We start from the raw sequence: 21453 nt of genomic DNA, 5'->3' as shown, positions 1-21453 counted from the left end.
GCAATTTTAGATATAAATAAGCTATTGTGTCAGATATAATAATTTCTAAGTGATCTATTTAAAATTTACATATTCATTAAACAACTGTTTTGGTCTTTTCCCAATCCTGTCTCCTTTTACTTTTCCTTTTCATTCAGTGGAGTAGGGCGAAACTGGGGCTGGGCATCTGCAGGTAGCAGCATTCTGGCTGAATTTGGTACACTACATATGGAGTTCATGCACCTCAGCTACTTGACAGGGGACCTGATTTACTACAAAAAGGTTTGTTTTCTTGCCTTCTTTTCTTTGTTTGTTATAAAGAGTCCTTCAAGATTGGCCCAAAGATTTGATTAATGCTTAAAATGTTTGCCTTTCTAGATATATGTTTATTAGGGCTTTAGCCTTTATTTTTTCTTTTGAAGTTACTCAAAGAAATGTCCTTTCTATTTAGGACATATTTAAAATATTTATTGTTATTTGAGAAGTTATAACCACTGTTACATTTTTTTAAAAAGTTTCATTGCTATTTTTATGCAGCATTGTGCTGCAGTACCTAGCCAGCCTGGTAAGACAAGAAAGACAAAATATGTTTTGTCTTTGTCCAGATGTTTAAGAACTGAAAAGGAAGAAAGAAAATAGTAGTTATTCACAGATTACGTGATTATTGACCTATTACGAGAAACAAGAGTTTGATATGTTTTTTAAATAGATGATCAATGTGGATGTTAAAAATCAGTAGTATTTCTCTACACCAGCTACAAAAGGCAAGAAAATGTCATTTTGCAAAAAGATACCTTATATAATAAAACAAGAGTATATATGTTTCCTACAAATAAATCTAACGAAAGATAAAGTTCAAATTTTTACTCAGCCATGAAAAAGAATGAAATCCTTTCCTTTGCAGGAATATGGATGGAACTGCTGGGGGATGTTATGTTAAGTGAAATAAGCCAAGCACAGAAAGACACATATTATATGTTTCATTCATATGTGGGAGCTAAAAGAAATTGATGTCATGGAGGTAGAGAATCGAATGGTGGTTATCAGAGGCTTGGAAGGGTAGTGAGGAGAGAAGGATAAAAAGGGGTTTTTTAGTGGGTACAAAAGTGCAGTTACACACAATGAATAAGATCTAATGTTTGATAGCACAATAGAATGACTCTAACAATGATTTGTTTTATATTTCAAAATAGCTAGAAGAGAAGATGTAGAATGTTTCCAACAGAAGAAATGATAAATGTTTGAAGTAATGGGCATTTCAGTTACTCAGATTTTATCATTACACATTATATGCTAGTATCAAAATATGTACAACTCTTTCATATCCTTAAAAATTAAAATTTAAAAATACAAAACTTTATTAAATGACATTGAAGAGGATATAAATAAATGGAGGGATGTCATTTATGTATAGGTAAACGATATCATAAAAATTTCAGTCATCTCCAAATTTGTAGCATAAATTCAGTGCCAGTGAAATCTCTAATGGCCGTTTTCCTCCCAATGGAGCTTGAAAAGACACTTCTAGAATTTATACAGTAAAGAAACATTCTAGACACTTGTGAGGAAAAACACACCGGCTGGATTTACATTGCCCAATTATCAACATTGACAATGTAGTATTTGTTAATAGGGACAAACAGACAGACGAACAGAATAGATAGCCCTTAAACAGACCTACATATATGTAGAAACTTGTTATAAAAAGTGTTGCGCTGTGAATTATAATAGTTAATTCCAGGAACATTAAAGGCTTAACTTTAAAAAATAAAACACTGACATTTTGAGAATGAAAAATTATGCCCTTGGGGTAAAAAGGATTTTTACAATGGGAAACAAAAAATATTAGCTAGTAAAAATACCCTATAACCCAGCAATTCCATTATTTGGTATGTATATTTACATTATATACATAGAAGCATTGTTTGTATTGGCAATTTATATAATAAAATACAAAACAGTAATAAAATATGAATTATGTTTGTATCCATTAGTTAAAAGAATATGATACAATTTTTATAAAGTTCAAAACAAAGCTGAGCAGTATATTGTTTAGGGATTCAAAATAGTTTTGATAAATTGTTGAAGTAAAAATAACATACAGAGATGAAACTCTGAATTAAATGTTTTATTTGGAAGCACAGAATTCCAATTCAGGGCATACACACAGAGTAGGGTGGTTGGTCCTCAATCCATCCAGAAAACAAAGAGAAGGTTGGATGTTTTATTAGAGGAGAAATGTTATGTATCATTTTGAAAGGAAGTGTGTTGACACGAGTAAAGCTTCTAGAAGCTGTCTGGCCCTGATTGGTGACAGCAGTAGGTAAAACTATAATGTTAGGGTTATAGCAGCTGAGCTTGTAGAAAACGTAATTTTTGGAGCTGGTATTATGTGCCACAGGTGATTTTCCACTGGGCCCTTTGACTCTGAATTAGTTGAGTATGACAAGAATGACCCAATTCATATAATTTGCTTTCACAAAGTCAAGATAATGACAAATACGAAACTCAAGACTACAGATACATCTGGGATATAGGAAGTAGTATGTGAATGGGCAGTGGTAAACAGACCATCAAAGGTGTTTGTAGTGTTGTATTTCTTAAATTGAGATGTGAGTAGAGATATATATGTATATTCCTTTCTGTTTATGAAATACTTCAACAGAGAAGAATTTTCAGGTAAATACAGCAAAATGGAACTAGATGACAGAATTTTCCCTGTCCTGACTAAATGAATAATAAAACAAATTAAAGACAGTAAAAATTCATCAAAAGCAATAAAAGAAGGAAAAGATGTAACCTCATGTCATATTTGATAACCAAAATAAAAAAACAAAAACAAAAAGATTTCTGATTTCTGGCATGAGACATAAGTCTGCTCCCTACCCTATCCTGAAACCTTTTTGGGAAAAGAGTCAACAAATTCCTAGTATTCCCTATCAGTCTTGCCAAGGAGACCAATGCCCAGAGCATCAAATATTTAATTGTCCACAGCTCCAGCAGAGTTCTCACCTCTCATCCTTCTTGAACACACAGGCTTCAAGTGATCAGATAGAAGTACTCTAGCACTCCAGATCTCAAATTGTATCGAGGAAGGGAGAAACACACACACACACACACACACACACACTCGAAGAACTCAAGGAGAAATCAACAAAGTTCAGGCCAGAACTGACCCTTTTAAATGTGAACAAGATAAAACAAAGCATGGCAATTGTGCGAACATACTGCTGGAAACAAAAGCGGAGTGGTATATAGCATGTAAAAGACTGATAAAGAATCCAGTTTCAAATTTTAAAAACAGTAAAAAAAAAGTCACCATGAGTAATTCATACTATAATAGAAATTAAATTTAACAGAACTCAAAACCAAAATAAAACAATAAAATGATACAAAAATATTGTGGAGCTAAAGAAACAAATGGAGATGTAAAATGATGTATCCCCTAGCTAATAAAATGGGAAATAACAAAGAACTCATTGCACATAGTGAAAAACTGAATTACTTACATGGAATAAAAGCAAGAGATAGTCATAGACAAAACAAAGGAAAAGCAGAGATTAAAAAGATAATAAATTTGTAAAATAAACATAATTTAACATATGGTCCTTCTTGAAGTAGAAAACCTAAATCATAGGAATTAGCCTAAAAGCAGCAAGAAGAAACACTGCTGGGCACAGTGGTTCACATCTGTAGTCCTAGCACTTTGGGAGGCCAAGGTGGGTGGATTGCTTGAGCTCAGGAGTTCGAGACAAGCCTGGGCAACGTGGTGAAACCACTTCTATACCAAAAATTAGCCCTGTGTGATGGCATGTGCTCGTACTCCTCAGCTACTCGGGAGGCTGAGGTGGGAGGATCACTCAAGCCTGGGAAGCGGAGGTTGCAATGAATTGAGATTGAGCCATTGCACTCCAGCCTGGGCAACAGAGCAAGACTCTGTCAAAAAAACAAAACAAACAAACAAAAAAACTGCAAATTCCATTTTTAACAAAATTAAGAGATACTTCGTATCACCAAATAGGAAGAAAAGTAGGCATATAAGCAGTAAAGATCAGAGAGAGGTTTGGTATAAACAGAAGAGAGGATGTTTGGGGCTGCAGACTAAAAAATACAAAACCAGTAGAGCACAGTTCTCTGAATTAGGTGGTGTAACTTGACTTACAGAACTCAAATTCTCATGAGCAGCAATGAGAACAGGATCACAGGTTGATGGGGAGTACTTCTTTGGACGTTAGTAGACATAATGTGTTGAGAAGCTGGAAAAACAGAATTAAGTAAGGATTCTCACAGATAAGCTGTTTGCGCCTGCAGACTTTGGTGAGAGAAGGGAATGAATGACAGATTATTATGAGCAGTGCTGCATTTCCAATCTCAAGTGGCTGGGGAGAAGCAAAGTCTAAAAAAACGTATTTATATCTGGACTCTTACCTGGTGTTTTATGTCAAAACTTTCAGGAATATAGTAATGAGTAATTTGTTAAAAAAGAACAGGTACAGAATTTATACAAAGATATTACCAGAAAAAAGGAAGGAAAATAGTGGCCACAAAATATGTAAAAAGAGCAACTGAAAATTCCGACCAAATATCACCATAAGAGAAAACATAATAAAGGTTTCATCTCTGTAGAACAAGTGTATAAACAGAGATACAAGTGCTCAGAGACAATAAGGTCTGATGTCAGTAACAAAATATAAGAAAAAATAGTTATCAACAAAGTGAAGGCCAAAATGGAAGCAATACAAAGAAAGACAGTGTTCAAAATATACGGAGCTTAGATGACAAAATTGAGAAAAACTAGTAAATGTGTGGAAATAAAAAGAGACAAGAGTTAGAAAGAAAATGATAGATAAGGAAGAAAGGCAGAAAGAATTGAATAGTATACAGTTTTTGGATGACAGAAGAGTTAATTTTCTCACCTTTTATAACATCATTAAGAACTATCTAAAAAGTAGTCTATGGAATTTTTCAGATTGAGACTGTTATACATAGTGTTGGTCTGAAACGTGAAAGAACACAGGGAATATAGACAGCATCCTTGAGTCCATTCTAAAACTACTTAAAGACAAAATCCAGCCAAATGAATGACAATGGGAAACCCTGTGGCAGAAGAATTAATATTGTACTCAAGTCCAGAAAAGTGAAGTATATATCAGGTCCTCTGAAAAAGAAGGGTTTTCCCAAGTCATTTATACCAGCCAGGTTATTCATCAAATGTAATGACAATATTCTCAAACAAATAAGAATACAAGGAACATAACACCTCCTCCCACCCCCAGAGCCTCCCTTAAAAGCACTTACAAAGTTCACCCAATCTAGAGTTGAATCAAAATAAATCCCTAGGAAAGGCTCCAGCTTCTTAATATATTTCACGATTTTTCTTTCCCCATTACCCTCAGGAAGATATTTTAAAATTTGGAATTTCAGGAACTTACAGATATCTATTGTGGGAACATTTTTTAAAGTTCAACAGTTTGTTTTACTTCATTTACTTTTTGATCTGTTCAATTCAAATTAATACTTTTCAAAATACAATGGCATTTTATGATTCAATTCCTGTGAAGTTATTTCTCTTCTTATATTTGAATATATATGTGTTGACTGTGTCTGGAATGATGTTTATAACTGATGTTTCAGATGGTATTTCTAGGTAGTAGCATGTTGAGATTTAAAATGGTTTCTATCTGTGCTATTTCTTCTGTATTATTTTTATTGCTTGATTTTAAAATAACACATATCTTATAAAAATGACTCATTTAAGAAATAGAAGGCTTTGTTGACTCCCCCCTGCCCCTCCAGCACACACACAAAGACAAGGAATAGGTATAGATTCTGAGTCAGGGAAAACACAAAGCCTACGTTAATACCAAGCCTTGATGACACTTATTTTTATTAATTGCATTCTTAATTTTATTTTACTTAGGTTATGCACATTCGGAAACTACTTCAGAAAATGGATCGTCCAAATGGTCTTTATCCAAATTATTTGAATCCCAGAACAGGTCGCTGGGGTCAGTGTAAGTATTCTAGTATACCTGAGGCTTTCTTAAAGAATTATTTGTCTGAAAACTCTTTGCTTGATGTAATACAACGTACACTATGTGGAGTTAGAAACCCTCAGTGTCTAGCCTTGTGGTCTACTGGTGCTGTTCTTAGGCATATTTCTTATCTCTCTTAGCTTCAGTTTTCCCACTTGTGAAATGGAAATGTTAATAACATGTCTCCTAAGAGGATTTTATTTCCTGTATTGTTAAAATATAGTGTGGCAGTTTGAAGGTTGTACTTAAAATCTCTTGTTAATAAATGACCTCTTCATGTAAATAAAAGCACCGCTTAAGAGAGGGAGGTAGAGGAGGAGTATGGAAAGCAAACGAATATAGTAGATTACTAGAAGCGGGGCAGTTGTTCTTGGATAAGCCATGTCTATTCATTCATTTTAGAAGAAGGCATCCTGGCCTTCATTATTTACCACTCTCTGTGCTAAGTTCTTAGAAGAGATTGAGATGGAGAAAGAACATAGAGTTTGGGCTGAATTCACAGGCTGGCAGGATAGGCCGACACATAAATGTTATTGTATAGGAAGGTACCAATTGTTACATGAAACTGTGGGAAAGGGTAATTTTTCTTATTAGAGCTCATTTTTTTTGAAGAAATTGATTTTTAAAAGTAACAACTAATAAATATTTATGTGGAAATGTGGAACTTACAGAATTTTAGTAATTGTAGGTTTATCAATGCTATTCTTTTTTAAAGGTTAGGAAAACAAGAACAAATAATAGAGACTGCAACTTTGCCACTAATAAAACATGATTCAGTTATTTTTGAGACTAATAAAATCATAAGTAGTAAATAAGAGACAAAAGTAACGATCGTTTAATTTTAGTATCGAAAGCACTGCTGATTCTGCTAGTAAGAAAATATGCTGGTGTGAGTACCCAGAATAGGAAAACATTTGCCCTGGAATTGTCTTTTTGTACCTTTCCAGGAAATTGTCTTTTATTTTATGAAAGGAAAGCAGATAGGTCAATATAATTATGTCTTTCATGAATCTGGAAATAGATCTCAATCTTTTTTGACTCTTCTTATACTTCCTTTTCCTGTTTCCTGAAATTATTTACATATGACTCATTTTTCTCTTTATTTTGAAGAAGATAAAAGCTCTAATGCCTAGAATGAGTGGGAATGATATTTTTTTGAAAAACAAAACCCTGAAAGCTGCATTTCTAAAATGTAAAACCATAGTTTTCTTATTTCAGATAAGAGTGACTGAATTGGATGTCTACTTAGTAATTTCGATGAATTCTGTTATCAATCTTTACCCCTGTGAGTTGTATTGAGATTTGAGAATATTATGATAATACGATGATATACATGAAAAATTATGTTCAGTTCCTGTCTTAGACTTTATGCCAGTGTATATTCTATATGGTATTACTATTTAAATGTAAAAGATGAAATCATAAAAGTACTAAAAACAGAGTTGAATATATAATCATGAAAGCCTTTTCTAAGCATGTCACGTAAAACAGAAACTACAAAAAAAGATGTCAGTTTTTCCTGTATATTATTGTTAACCTCTGTATTAGTCTGTTCTCATGCTGCTGTAAAGTACTGCCTGAGACTGGGCAATTTATAAAGGATAGAGGTTTAATTGACTCACAGTTCCACAGGGCTGGGGAAGTCTCAGGAAACTTACAATTATGGCAGAAGGGGAAGCAAACACATCCCTCTTCACATGGTGGCAGGAAGGAGAAGTGCCAAGCAAAGCAGGGAAAAGCCCCTTATCAAACTGTCAGATCTTGGGAGAACTCACTCACTATCAAGAGAACAGCATGGGGGTAACATCTTCCTGTACCCAGTCTCCAGAGTGTGTACATTTGTATGCTTTTTGAACCACCAACTCATTTCTAGCAGTTTATTCCAAATACATTTTCAGAGCTATATATTAAAGTTTATTTACAACAGTCTTGGGGTTGTTTATAATAGGGATAATTTGGAAACAATCTGAAAGCAGTCCTATCTAACAGAACTTTCTGTAATGAGGAAAATATTCTGTTATCTGTGTTATCCAATACAGTAGTCACTAGCCACATGTGACTCTTGAGCACTTGAAATGTTGCTAGTATGATTGTGGAATTACATATTAAATTTTACTTTAATTAACTTACATTTAATTAGCTACTTGTAGCTTGTGCTTCTACATTGGACAGTGCAGTTTTTAAATGTCTTGTAATAGGGATTTGGTTAAATACATTTTGGCCTGTCCAGATACAGTATACTATGCAGCCATTAAAAGTTATATTTTAGAATACTTGACATAGATAAATATGACATATCTAGAAAGATATTTAGAAAAGGAGAGGAAATGCTATAACAATAGAAATCAAAGTGTTATATGTGGTTTTCTCTGAATTATTGTTTTTATTTTCTGCTTTTCATTTACTGTTACTATCCAAATTTGATTATGAACATCTATTACTTTTGATGTTAGCTTAAAAACATTTTTAAATAAAAAGAGAATCCCATTTTCCATACCAGTATAAGGATACTTAAAAAAGTAAATCACAGTTTGAGAATTGCCAGCCTTGAAATGATCAAAAGTAGAGCATTGATGACATGGAGGCAGGAGAACTGCTTGAACCCGGGAGGCGGAGGTTGCAGTGAGCTGAGATTGTGCCACTGCACTCCAGCCTGGGTGACACAGCGAGACCCTCTCTCAAAAAACAAGACCAAAACCAAAAAACAGAACTCTTTCTCTTCAGCATTGTGTTGAGAAAACTGGATAGCCCCGTGAAAAATAATGAAGTTGAACCCTTAGTGTATATTATCTACAAAAATTAACTCAAAACAGATCAAAGACTCTAAATTTGAGAACCAAAACTATAAAACTCTTAGAAGAAAACATAGGGGCAAATCTTCATGACTTTTGATTTGACACTGGATTCTTCAGTATGACACCAAAGGCACAGGTAACAATACAAAAATAAAAGATAAATTGGATTTGATTAAAATTGAAATTTTTTTGTGCATCAAAGGATACTATCTGTGAGAAAGAAAGACAACCCACAGAATGAGAGAAGATATTTGGAAATCACATGTCTTACAAGGGTATATACACAGAATATGTAAAGAACTCCTACAACTCAGCAACAGAAGGCAAACTACCTACAACTCAACAACAGAAGGCGAACTACCAAATTAAATAATGGGTGAGGACTTGAATAGTCATTTCTGCAAAGAAGATAAGCAAATGGAAAATAAGTACACAGAAAAGATGATTAACATTAAAATGCAAATCAAAACTCAATGAGATACCACTTCACCGCTACTAGGAAGACTGTAATCAAAAGGATGAAAAATAAGCGTTGGCAAGGATGTGGAGAAATTGGAACCCTTGTACACTGCTAGTAGGAATGTAAAATGGTGTAGCTACTGTAAAAACCTAGCAGTTCCTTAAAAAGTTAAACATATAATTACCATATGACCCAGCACTTCATCTCCTCTGTATATACCCAGAAGATTTGAAAACAGAGAAGACTCAAACAGATACTTGTATCCCAGTGTTCATTACAACATTATTTATGATATCCAAAAGGAGGAAGTAACTCACATGTCCAACAGACGAATGGGTAAACAATATTTGAGTATAAACATACCATGGACTATCCATAAAAAAGAGTGAAGTTCTGATACATGCTATAATATAAACGAACCTTGAAAACATTATGCTAATCAAAAAAAGTCAGTCGCAAAAGAACAAATATTGTATGATTTCACTTACATCAAATATCTAGAGTTGTCAAATTCATAGAGACATAAAGTAGATTAGAGCTGACTGGAGCTTTAGATGAGAAGAAAGTGGAGAGGAGAATGGAGAGTTATTGCTAGAGTTTCTCTTTGCAGTGATGAAAAGTTTTGGAGATAGGTGGTGGTGATGGTTTTACAGCACTGTGAATATAATTAATGCTACTGAATGGTACAGTTTCAAAATAGTTAAAATGGCAACTTTTGTGTTATATACATTTCATCACAATAAAATTTATAACAAAAAAGATAACTTTTATTCCTCTGTGTTTTCCTCACAAAATAAATTCAAATTACTTTATAATATATTCACTCTCAGCAGTTTTTAATTTCGATGTTATAGAAAGAGCCATTCACTGGTTATTTTGGCAGAAGATCTTTAAAATCCTAGTGAGCTGCCCTGATATCCTTTTAACAGCTGTAGTCCTTACAAAATTGTCCAATTTGTTCCTTTTAATGTTTTTGTATATTTTATATCAGCTTCTGAAAAGTATATCAAATTTTATTATCTTTGAGCAGTATACATCTGTCATATTTATAAATAGTCTGCAAAACAAACATTTAATTGAACTGAAATTTAACAATTCAGCTTTGGCTAACTGTATTATAATTAGAGTAATGATAATGTCTGTGACTTGCACATAGCAATCACAGAGAATAATTACTGGTAATTATGTTCAGGAAAAGTACTTGGCAACAGATATAATAGAATATAGTAAGAAACCTAGATTTAAAGGCAAATTACTAGTTTTTTTTTCTTTTCTAAAACTTTATATTTTGACTGTTCTAAGCACAATACTTAACCTATGTCATTTAATGATTAAAGTGAAGAAAATATAGGAAATCAGTCATTACTGATTCATTGTTTTATATTACTAAATTTATAATTGTGGAAAAAACAAGAATGAACATGTTATTTTGAGTTAGAAAATGAATTCTGATTGTCTTGCTTAATAATTTAGATAATTTATTTAGCTTCTCTATGCGTCTTTATCTGTTCTAATTGTACTTGTTTAATAGAAAATTCATGTGGGTCATATTTATGAGAAAATATATTTGAAAATACTTCAAATTGGTTTTTACTCTAGAATTTACCATAAGAAGACTTCAAGAAATAGCTTCTGTTAGAAACCTGCCATTAACTGTATAACGTGTTGAAATAAATCATGTGAATCATTGCTATTTAGGAGTGTTTTATAATATATTATCAATTTCTGAATATCAAAAGGACCTTAGAGTGACATGGTTTATCAAATTTGACATGTAGGCATATACTCTACAGGAAAGAGAAGTAGCTTCAAGTTCCATAGTGGTATCCTTTTGCTTTAATGTAATTTCAGATGGCCTGTAAAGCAAGATGAACAGAATTCTCACTTGAGAAGGGTTTTTTTTTGTTTGTATATTTTGTTTTTATTGAAGATAATTGACAAGAAAATGTAATATTCTCTGTGCTGTTCAATAATAAGGTTAATTTTGTTTTAATATGATTTGTTATAACATTTCCAATTCACATTCTTCCTTTTGCACTCAGTGAATATATACTCTCTTAAAAGTTAAACAAGGCGTAAACCATCAGGTGTCGTATTCAGACACTGACAAGAAACCGGACCAGGTTTTGAGAAAACGAATGAGAGAACAAGATTACTTTTATTCTATTAAAACTGTCCATAAAACACATTGTAATAAATAGGCTAAATTAAGAAAAGGAGGCCGGGTGCGGTGGCTCAAGCCTGTAATCCCAGCACTTTGGGAGGCCGAGATGGGCGGATCACGAGGTCAGGAGATTGAGACCATCCTGGCTAACACGGTGAAACCCCGTCTCTACTAAAAAAATACAAAAAAACTAGCCGAGCGATGTGGCGGGTGCCTGTAGGCCCAGTTACTCGGGAGGCTGAGGCAGGAGAATGGCGTGAACCCGGGAGCTGGAGCTTGCAGTGAGCTGAGATCCGGCCACTGCACTCCAGCCCGGGCTACAGAGCGAGACTCCGTCTCAAAAAAAAATAAAATAAGAAAAGGAAAGGCTTAAAGCAGAAGGACATACTAGAAAGCCAATATAATACAGATCTGGATCTAGGATAGCTGTCTGTGGGAGTGGTAGTCATTGTAGATTTTATCTTTTCCTTTGTATCCTACATTCATTCTTCACTAAGTCTTGTCAGTTCTATTTCTAAAATATTCTTTTCCCCATTTTAATTGTACCTTTTTCCATTTGGAATACCTTCCGCCTTCTCTATGTCCTCTTATCAATAAATTCCTACCTATTCAATTAAAACAGAAAAGGAAACTTCTAAGTTAAATAAGCTCTTTAAATATAGTAGTCTCTCTTGCAATCACCTGTTAGGGAAAAGGAAAAATATTGGGGTATATATATAAATACCCATTAAAAGATTAATATCAATTTTATGTGTGATAGTATTATAGGAATATATTTTCTCTACAGGATGTTTGCATTCATTAATTTCACTGATACTAAATATCAGCCACTGTGCCAGATGCTGGGTATATAGATAAGAACAAGCAGACAGTGTCCCTAATACCTTTGGAGAACTTACATTTTACTGAAGAGATAAGAAACAAATAGATGATGTGATGTAATATAATGATAAGAATTTCTTTTTTCTTAAAGCACTTTTAGGACAGTACATTCTTTTGCTTTTCTCGTAGCCTTACTTAGCGTCATGCTTCACTCAGTCTTTTTACTATTATTAGTCTTCTACTTTACTCCTAGCCTCTTAGTGTTAGAATGCCCTAGAGCAAGCTTGCCCAGCCTATGTCCCTGGATGACTTTAATGCAGCCCAACACAAATTGATAAACTTTCTTAAAACATGAGTTTTTGTTTTGTTTTGTTTTTTTTTTTGCAATTTTTATAAAGCTCATCAGCTGTCGTTAGTGTTAGTGTATTTTATGTGTGGCCTAAGACAGTGCTTCCAGGGTAACCCAGGAAGGTCAAAAGATTGGTGGACAACCCTGCTATAGAGGTCAGTCCTCCATTCTCTCTTCTCTCCAGTGTCATAGTTTTAAATACCATTTACATGCTGGCATCTCTCAAATCTAGAACTCCAGTCCTCGCCTCGTCCTTGACCTCTGTATTCATATATCCAATTACCTACTTGACATTTTTACTTAAATATCTTATAGATACCTGAAACTTAATATATCTATAAGTGAGCTCTTCATAATAATTCTCTCCACCTCAAAACCTGTTTTTCCTCCAGTCTTTCCCATTTCAGTTAATGGCAGGTCTATTCTTGCTTATGTCATAAATCTTGTTGTCACCCTTTACTTCTTTATCTCACACCCCACTCCAGTTTCTCAGCAAATTCTGTTCTGTCCGCCTTTGAAATATGACTAGATTCAACTGCCACTACCCTGAGCCAAGTCACCATCTCTTGCCTGCATTGTTATAATAGCATCCTAATTGGCCTCTCTGTTTCTGCCTCTGCTCCTTTTAGTCTGTTCTTAATACAGGAGCCAGTATTTTTTTTTTACAAAGTAAGTCACATTATGCCATTTTGTGCAGCTCTTCATTACTTTTCATGTCAGAGTAAAAGCCAAAGTCCTTTTGGGGCCCCGTGATCTGGCTCTTACTATCTCTTTTCCTTGATTTATTCTTCTCAAACTACATTGGCCTTCTGTCACTTGAATCCACTAGGCACTTCACCACCACAGAGCTGTTGCAGCCACTACTCCCTTTGCTTGGAATGGTTTTCCCAGAGATATTCACATAGCTCAATCCCTCACTTTCTTCAGGTTTTTTTTACTCAAAAGTTACCTTTTCAATGAAGTCTTTCCTGGTCACCTTACCTGATAAGCGGAAGTACAGAAAATTGAAAGTTATGTTTTATAGATTCCTTCCACTGAATGGTCCATATTTTCTCTGTGAATTAGAAGGCATTTAACTGCTGATAGCAAGGAAGAAAGTAGAGCAGTAGGGGACTTATGACAAAGAACAAATATCTTCTTCAGGAAATAGGAAAGATCACTAATTAAGGAGTTATAGAAAAGTTGACAGGCAGTGTTGAGGCTCGTGTTGATGGTGAAAATGATAAATTTGGAGATAATAGTAAAACAGACTGACAGCTGGGCTAATCCACAGTTGATGTTTACCTGATTGGGTACAATAGGAGAACAATGGAGTAAGGTTCTTGAATGGTTAGACTAGACGAATTAGCTATTGCTTCCTTTCCTATTCAACCTGACTGCATAGGATCCAAACTTATTTGAGAATATATGTATGTATACTTTTCTCTTTCTCTTTTATCTAACAAATCCCAAAACTTGTTTCAACCCAGCCACCTATTTTCCCACTTACATACAGAGTCAACTAAACATTGCTGGTGAAAATTACAGTACAGGTTAAAGTTATTGTAAACTTACAATTTCCAGTTTTATGTAGATCACTAGTATTCCATGAGTTTTTTTTTTTTTTTACTTTGATCAATTTACTTTCCTATTCTTTACTCTCCGTAAGTCTTCTATGTAACCCTTCTATCCATCTCCAACTCTTCTTTTGACCATTTCTCTATTCTCAATTTCCTAGGCAATTTTAGTTTAGATATCTCTTTAGTAAAAATAGTATTTATATAGGCTTTACACATTTCAGTTTGAGAGTCTCAGTGTTTGAAAAACAGAGACAAAACAACTAAATTTGTGGAGGTTACTGATAGCTTTGGACTAATTCCAAATATCCTTTGGTTTTGTTTGTTTCCTTTTGAAAAACTACTTTATTAAGGTATAATTTACATATAAACTGTACATATTTAAATTGTACAACTTGGTGTTTTATAATATGTGTACACCTGTGGAAATCATGATCACAGTCAAAATAGTGAACATATCTATCACCCCTTTCCTCATACCCTTTTGTATTCCTTCTCTCAACCTTCTCCCTTCCCCCTCCCCCAAAACAACCACTGATCTGCTTTCTGTCATTAAAGATTGGGTTACCTTTTCTAGAATCTTATATAAATGGCATCCTTTGTATTTACTCTTTATGTGACTTCTTTCAGCGTAATTATTTTGAGATTGATCCATGTTGTGTGTATCAGTAGTTCTGAGTGGAATTCCACTGTATGGAATACCACAGTTTGTTTATCCATTCACCTGTTGATGGACGTTTAGGTTATTTCCGGTTTGGGGCTATTACAAATAAAGCTGCTATGAATATTGACTTACACACCTTCATATATTCTCATTTCTCTTGGGTGAATACTTAGGAATAGGCTGCTTTTATCAAATAGCAGATATGTATGTTTAACTTTTTTAAGGAACTACGAAGTTGTTTTCCAGAGTACATATACCATGTTACATTGCTATCAGTAGTGTTTCTCTATATACCTGCCAACACTTGATATGGTCAGTCTTTTAATTTTAGCCATTTTATTTCGTTTTATTTTCTTTTTTTAAAATTATACTTCAAGTTCTGGGGTACATGCACAGAACGTGCAGATTTGTTACACAGGTATACATGTGCCATGGTGGTTTGCGGCACCCATCAACTCATCATCTACATTAGGTATTTCTCCTAATGCTATTCCTCCCCTAGCTCCCCACCCCCAACAGGCCCCGGTGTGTGATGTTCCCCTCCCTGTGTCCATGTGTTGTCATTGTTCAACTCCCACTTAGGAGTTGATGTTCTGTGTTTTGTTTTCTGTTCCTGTGATAGTTTGCTGAGAATGATGGTTTTCAGCTTCATCCATATCCCTGCAAAGGACATGAACTCATCCTTTTTTTTGTTTGGCTGCATAGTATTCCATGGTGTGTATGTGCCACATTTTCCTTATCCAGTCTATCATTGATGGGCATTTGGATTGGTTCCAAGTCTTTGCCATTGTGAACAGTGCTGCAATAAACATATGTGTAAATGTGTCTTTATAGTACAATGATTTATAATCCTTTGGTTATATACCTAGTAATGGTATTGCTGGGTCAAATGGTATTTCTGGTTCTAGATCCTTGAGGAATTGCCACACTCTCTTCCCCAATGGTTGAACTAATTTATACTTCCACCAACAATGTAAAAGCATTCCTATGTTTCCACAACTTCTCCAGCATTTGTTGTTTCCTGACTTTTTAATGATCATCCTTCTAACTGGTGTGAGATGGTATGTCCTCGTGGTTTTGATTTGCATTTCTCTAATGACCAGTAATGATGAGTTTTTTCATATGTCTGTTGGCTGCATAAATGTCTTCTTTTGAGAAGTGTCTGTTCATATTCTTTGCCCACTCTTCGATGAGTGGTTTTTTTTTTTTTCTTGTAAATTTAAGTTCCTTGTAGATTCTGGATATTAGCCCTTTGTCAGATGGATAGATTGCAAAAATTTTCTCCCATTCTGTAGGTTGCCTGTTCACTCTGTTGATAGTTTCTTTTGCTGTGCAGAAGCTCTTCAGTTTAATTAGATCCCATTTGTCAATTCTGGCTTTTGTTGTCATTGTTTTTGGTGTTTTAGTCATGAAGTCTTTGTCCATGCCTATGTCCTGGATGGTATTGCCTAGGTTTTCTTCTAGGGTTTTTATGGTTTTAGATCTTACGTTTAAGTCTTTAATCCATCTTGAGTTAATTTTTGTGTGAGGTGTAAGGAAGGGGTCCAGTTTCAGTTTTTTGCATATGGCTATCCAGTTTTCCCAACACCATTTATTAAATGGGGAATCCTTTCCCGAACATTGCTTGTTTTTGTCAGATTTGTCAAAGATCAGGTGGTTGTAGATGTGTGGCATTATTTCTGAGGCCTCTGTTGTGTTTCATTGGTCTATATTTCTGTTGTGGTACCAGTACCATGCTGTTTTGGTTACTGTAGCCTCGTAGTATAATTTGAAGTCAGGTAACATGATGCCTCCAGCTTTGTTCTTTTTGCTTAGGATTGTCGTGGCTGTACAGACTGTTTTTTGGTTCCACGTGAAATTTAAAGTAGTTTTTTCTATTTCTGTGAAGAAAGTCAGTGGTAGCTTGATGGGGATAGCACCGAATCTATAAATTACCATGGGCAGTATGGCCATTTTCATGACATTGATTCTTCCTATTCATGAGCATGGAATGTTTTTCCATTTGTTTGTGTCCTTTCTTATTTCCTTGAGCAGTGGTTTGAATTCCTGGACGCATACACCCTCCTAAGACTAAACAAGGAAGAAGCTGAATCCTTGAATAGACCAATAACAAGTTCAGAAATTGAGGCAGTAATAGCTCATCAACCAAAAGAAGCCCAGGACCAAACAGATTAACAGGTGAATTCTACCAGAGGTACAAAGAGGAGCTGGTACCATTCCTTCTGAAACTATTCCAAACAAGAGAAAAAGAGAGACTCCTCCCTAACTAATTTAATGAGGCCAGGATCATCCTGTTACCAAAACCTGGCAGAGACACAACAAAAAAAGAAAATTCCAGGCCAATATCCCTGATGAACATCGATGCAAAAATCCTCAATAAAATACTGGCAAACCGAATCCAGCAGCACATCAAAAAGTTTATCCACCATGATCAAATTGGCTTCATCCCTGGGATGCAAGGCTGGTTCAGCATACACAAATCAATAAATGTAATCCATCACATAAACAGAACCAATGACAAAAACCACATGATTATCTCGATAGATGCAGAAAAGGCCTTCGACAAAATTCAACACCACTTCATGCTAAAAACTCTCAATAAACTAGATATTGATGGACCGTATCTCAAAATAATAAGAGCTATTTATGACAAACCCACAGCCAATATCATACTGAGTGGGCAAAAACTGGAAGCATTCCCTTTGAAAACCAGCACGGAGATAAGGATGCCCTCTCTCACTACTCCCATACAACATAGTACTGGAAGTTCTGTCCAGGGCAGTCAGGCAAGAGAAAGAAATAAAGGACATTCAAATAGGAAGAGAGAAAGTCAAATTCTCTGTTTGCAGATGATATGATTGTATGTTTAGAAAACCCAGTCGTCTCAGGCCAAAATCTCCTTAAGCTGATAATTTACTTCAGCAAAGTCTCAGCATACAAAATCAGTGTGCAAAAGTCACAAGCATTTCTCTACACCAACAAACAGAGAGCCAAATCATGAGTGAACTCCCATTCACAGTTGCTACAAACAGAATAAAATACCTAGGAATCCAACTTACAACTGATGTGAAGGACCTCTTCAAGGAGAACTACAATTTTAGCCATTTTAATAGATGTGTAGTGGTAACTCATTTTGGTTTTAATTAGCAGTTCCCAAATGACTAATGATGTTGAACATCTTTTTATATACTCTTTGCTGTCCATTTATCTTCTTTGATGAATTATCTGATCAAACCTCTTGTCTATTGCCTATTAAAAAACAGATTCTTTTTTTTAATTTTTGAGTTTTGAGATTTCAGTATATATTCTGGATACAATTCATATATCAGATATATTCTTGGAAAGTATTTTCTCCCAGTCTATGGCTTGTCTTTTAATTCTCTTAATAGTGTTGAAAAGCAGAAGATTCTAATTAGGAAGTCCATTTTTCCAATTTGCTCTTTATGAATTGTTCTTTTATGTCATATCTAAGAAATCTTTGCCTAACCCAAGCATGCTTAACCCAAGCACACAAAGTTTTCTTCCTATGTTTTCTTCTAAAAGTTTATAGATGCAGGTTTTGTATTTACATCTGTGAGACCTTTTGAGTTGACTTTTCTATAGGGATCAAAGTTTTTTTTTTTTACATATAAATATTCTGTGATTTCAGCATCATTTGTTGAAAAGGCTATCCTTTTTTCACTGCATTGCCTTTGCACCTTTAAGGATCAGTTGTACGTTTAAGTGTATGTTTATTTTTAGACTCTATTCTGTTTATCATTAAATCTACACAATCAACACTGTGTATACCATCCTATTTTGATTAGTGTAGATTTATTGTAAGTGAAGTCAGATAGTGTTAGTATTCCACATTTGATCTTTCTCAATAGTTGTTTTTGCTCTCTAGGTCCTTTGCGTTTTCTTTCTTTTTTTTCTTCTTCAACTTTTGTTTTAAATTCTGGGCTACATGTGCAGGATGTGCTTGTTACATAGGTAAATGTGTGCCATGGTAGGTTGCTGCACAGATCAACCCATCATCTAGGTATTAAGCCCAGCATCCATGAGGTATTCTTCCTGATGCTCTTCCTCCTCCTGTACCTCCCAGCAGGCCCCAGTGTGTGTTGTTCCCCCATGTAGCCATGTGTTCTCATCATTCTGCTCCCACTTACAAGTGAGAACATGTGGTGTTTGGTTTTCTGTTCCTGTATTAGTCTGCTGAGGATAATGGCTCCTAGCTCCATCCATGTCCCTGCAAAGGACATGATCTTGTTCCTTTTTGTGGCTGTGTAGTATTCCATGATGTGTAGCTGAATAGTGTTCCGTGATGTGTATGTACCACATTTTCTTTATGCAGTGTATTATTAATGGGCATTTAGGTTGATTCCATGTCGTTGCTATTGTGAATAGTGCTGCAGTGAACATAAGCTTGCATGTATCTTCATAATAGAATGATTTATATTCCTTTGGGTATATATCTAGTAATGGGATTACTGGGTTAAATGGTATTTCTGCCTCTAGATCTTCAAGGAATCACCACATTGTCTTCCACAATGGTTGAAATAATTTACACTCCCACCACCAGTATAAAAGCATCCCTTTTTCTCCATAACTTCACCAGCATTTTTTATTTTTTGACTTTTTAATAATCATTCTGACTGGTGTAAGATGGTATTTCATTGTGGTTTTGATTTACATTTCTCTAATGATCAATGATGTTGAGCTTTGGATCAGTTTGATCAGTTGATCAGTTTGGGATTGATTTTGAGTGAATGCTTATTCTTATTGTGCGTTATTTTTTCTGCCTCTGCATGCCTGGTAATTTTTGACTAGATTCTATGTGCTGGATACTTTTTTTATCCCTAGAAATCTTGTTGAACTTTGTTTAGGGATACAGTTAAGTTACTTGGAAATAATTTGACCTGTTTCCTATTTTGCTTTTAGGATTTTTTAGGTGAATCTGGTGCATTGCTCAGTGAGGCAAGATCTTCCTGAGTACTCTGCTAAATGTCCTGTGAATTATGAATTTTTCTTGTCTGGCTGGTGTGAACATCCACTGTTACCAGTAGGCTCTTTGTAAGCACCAGGCAGTGTTCCTGCCAGTCCTTTCATGTGGTTCTTTCCGTTGTCTTAGGTAGTTTCTTCACATGCATGTGCTGCTCAGTACTCTCCTGACTACTCAAGGGAGATCCTTTGCAGATCTCTGGGGTTCTCTTTCTGTGCACGTCTGTTCTTTCTGGTATACTGTTCTATAAACTGTAGCTCCCTCAGTCTTTCCAGACTCAGTCATATTTCTTAAACTTAGAGAGTCCATAGGTCTATGCCTTAATTTTTTCTCTCTGTGCCTTTGCCTGAAAATTTTCTTGATGCAGTAATTTACGGGCAGTAATGGGACTCACTTTGTTTGTTTTCCGTCACTTAGCGATTACTATCCTCTGTTGTCTGATGTTCATTGGGTTGAAAACCAGTGTTTCATGTATTTTGTCCAAAGTTTCGGTTGTTTTAGGTTTCAGGTTAAGCTCAAGTACCCATTACTCTATTTTAGCCAGAAGCACTTTTTTTAAAAAAAGTCAATTCCTATTATGTTATTTTTCCTCCTATTTACTGGCCATTCTTAAAATATCCTACCCCATGCTGCCTCATTTTTTTACTCATTTGAATATTTGTATATATGTATATTTCCATCTTTTTCTAACAGTTGCCTTTGAATTTTAACTTAGTCCTATTTATATTTTTTCTAACAACATCTAGACTTAATCATTACTGTATCTTCCCTCTGAACAACATGAAAACTTATGTACTTTCACTGCCCCATTGCCCAGCCTTATCATGAACTTGAGGTTCAAAGAGTTAATCTCTCTTTTCATTATTGCTTTTTGCACACTCCATTCTATTCTCCTATATTTTTTGCTTTAAATTTTAGAACACTTCCTCTAGGAGTTTCTAATGGTTTGTCACCATACACCTTTCCCTCAATCCCACCCCAGTGACCTTGCTTCCTAAGTCAAGGTGAAAGAAAAAATCCTTCTGCAAATAATGTCTTTACCTATAAACTCATTTATTTACCCACTTGATCTTCTGTTTCTCCAGTCTCAGAGCATCCAGCATTCATTGTTCTGTCCAGTATCTATCCATTGACCTGTGCTCTGGATCCTATCTTCTCTCAACTCTTGAACATTTTCTTTTTTGGTGTTTCCATTCACTTATGCTATATATTAAACTTCTTGGTTCCTTTCTCATAGCCAGTAGGTCCCTCTCTCTACTTCAACTGTTTTTCAGTGCCATAGATTCCTTCTGGCAAATACTCTGTACTTCTTCTTCATGTCTTGGTAAAGCCTGTTTAAAAAAAAAAAAAAAAAAGTCTGTTTTTCTTGTTTGCCTTCTGCTCACTTCTCAATACATTGCATTCTGGGCTCTGCTCCCCCTCATTTCACTAAAAGTAATTTTACCCTCTGACTGTCATATAGACTAGTCCAAGAAAAGACAGTGTATTAGGTATTGCTGTATTAAAAACCCCTCTAAAATTTAGTAGCTTAAAACAATTTTTTATTTATTGAGGGAACCCGCCCCCAATATTTCAAAGTAGGTTCTTTCTATTTTCCATAAGTGTCAGCCAGCTGAGAAATAAAGAGAAAGAATACAAAAAGAGGAAT

The 21453-nt window shown here is 34.9% G+C and overlaps 1 protein-coding gene across 9 annotated transcripts in view; it reads left to right on the top strand.

Moving 5' to 3' along the window:
- The window catches only part of MAN1A2 (mannosidase alpha class 1A member 2), a 175889-nt gene that overhangs the window by 92293 nt on the left and 62143 nt on the right, over window positions 1-21453 (top strand). For all 9 annotated transcript variants that reach the window (XM_033199475.1, XM_033199482.1, XM_033199481.1 and 6 more), the window contains 2 exons: window positions 138-261; window positions 5900-5993. In XM_033199475.1, the coding sequence (XP_033055366.1) occupies window positions 138-261; window positions 5900-5993 (218 nt within the window). The remainder of the gene's footprint in view (window positions 1-137; window positions 262-5899; window positions 5994-21453) is intronic.

This window comes from Trachypithecus francoisi, unplaced genomic scaffold (genome assembly GCF_009764315.1).
Source record: "Trachypithecus francoisi isolate TF-2019V2 unplaced genomic scaffold, Tfra_2.0 Lachesis_group5, whole genome shotgun sequence".
NCBI classification, from domain to species: Eukaryota; Metazoa; Chordata; class Mammalia; order Primates; family Cercopithecidae; genus Trachypithecus; species Trachypithecus francoisi.
The sequence above is the reverse complement of the archived record's forward strand: the minus strand, read 5'-3'. Positions and strand labels throughout refer to the sequence as shown.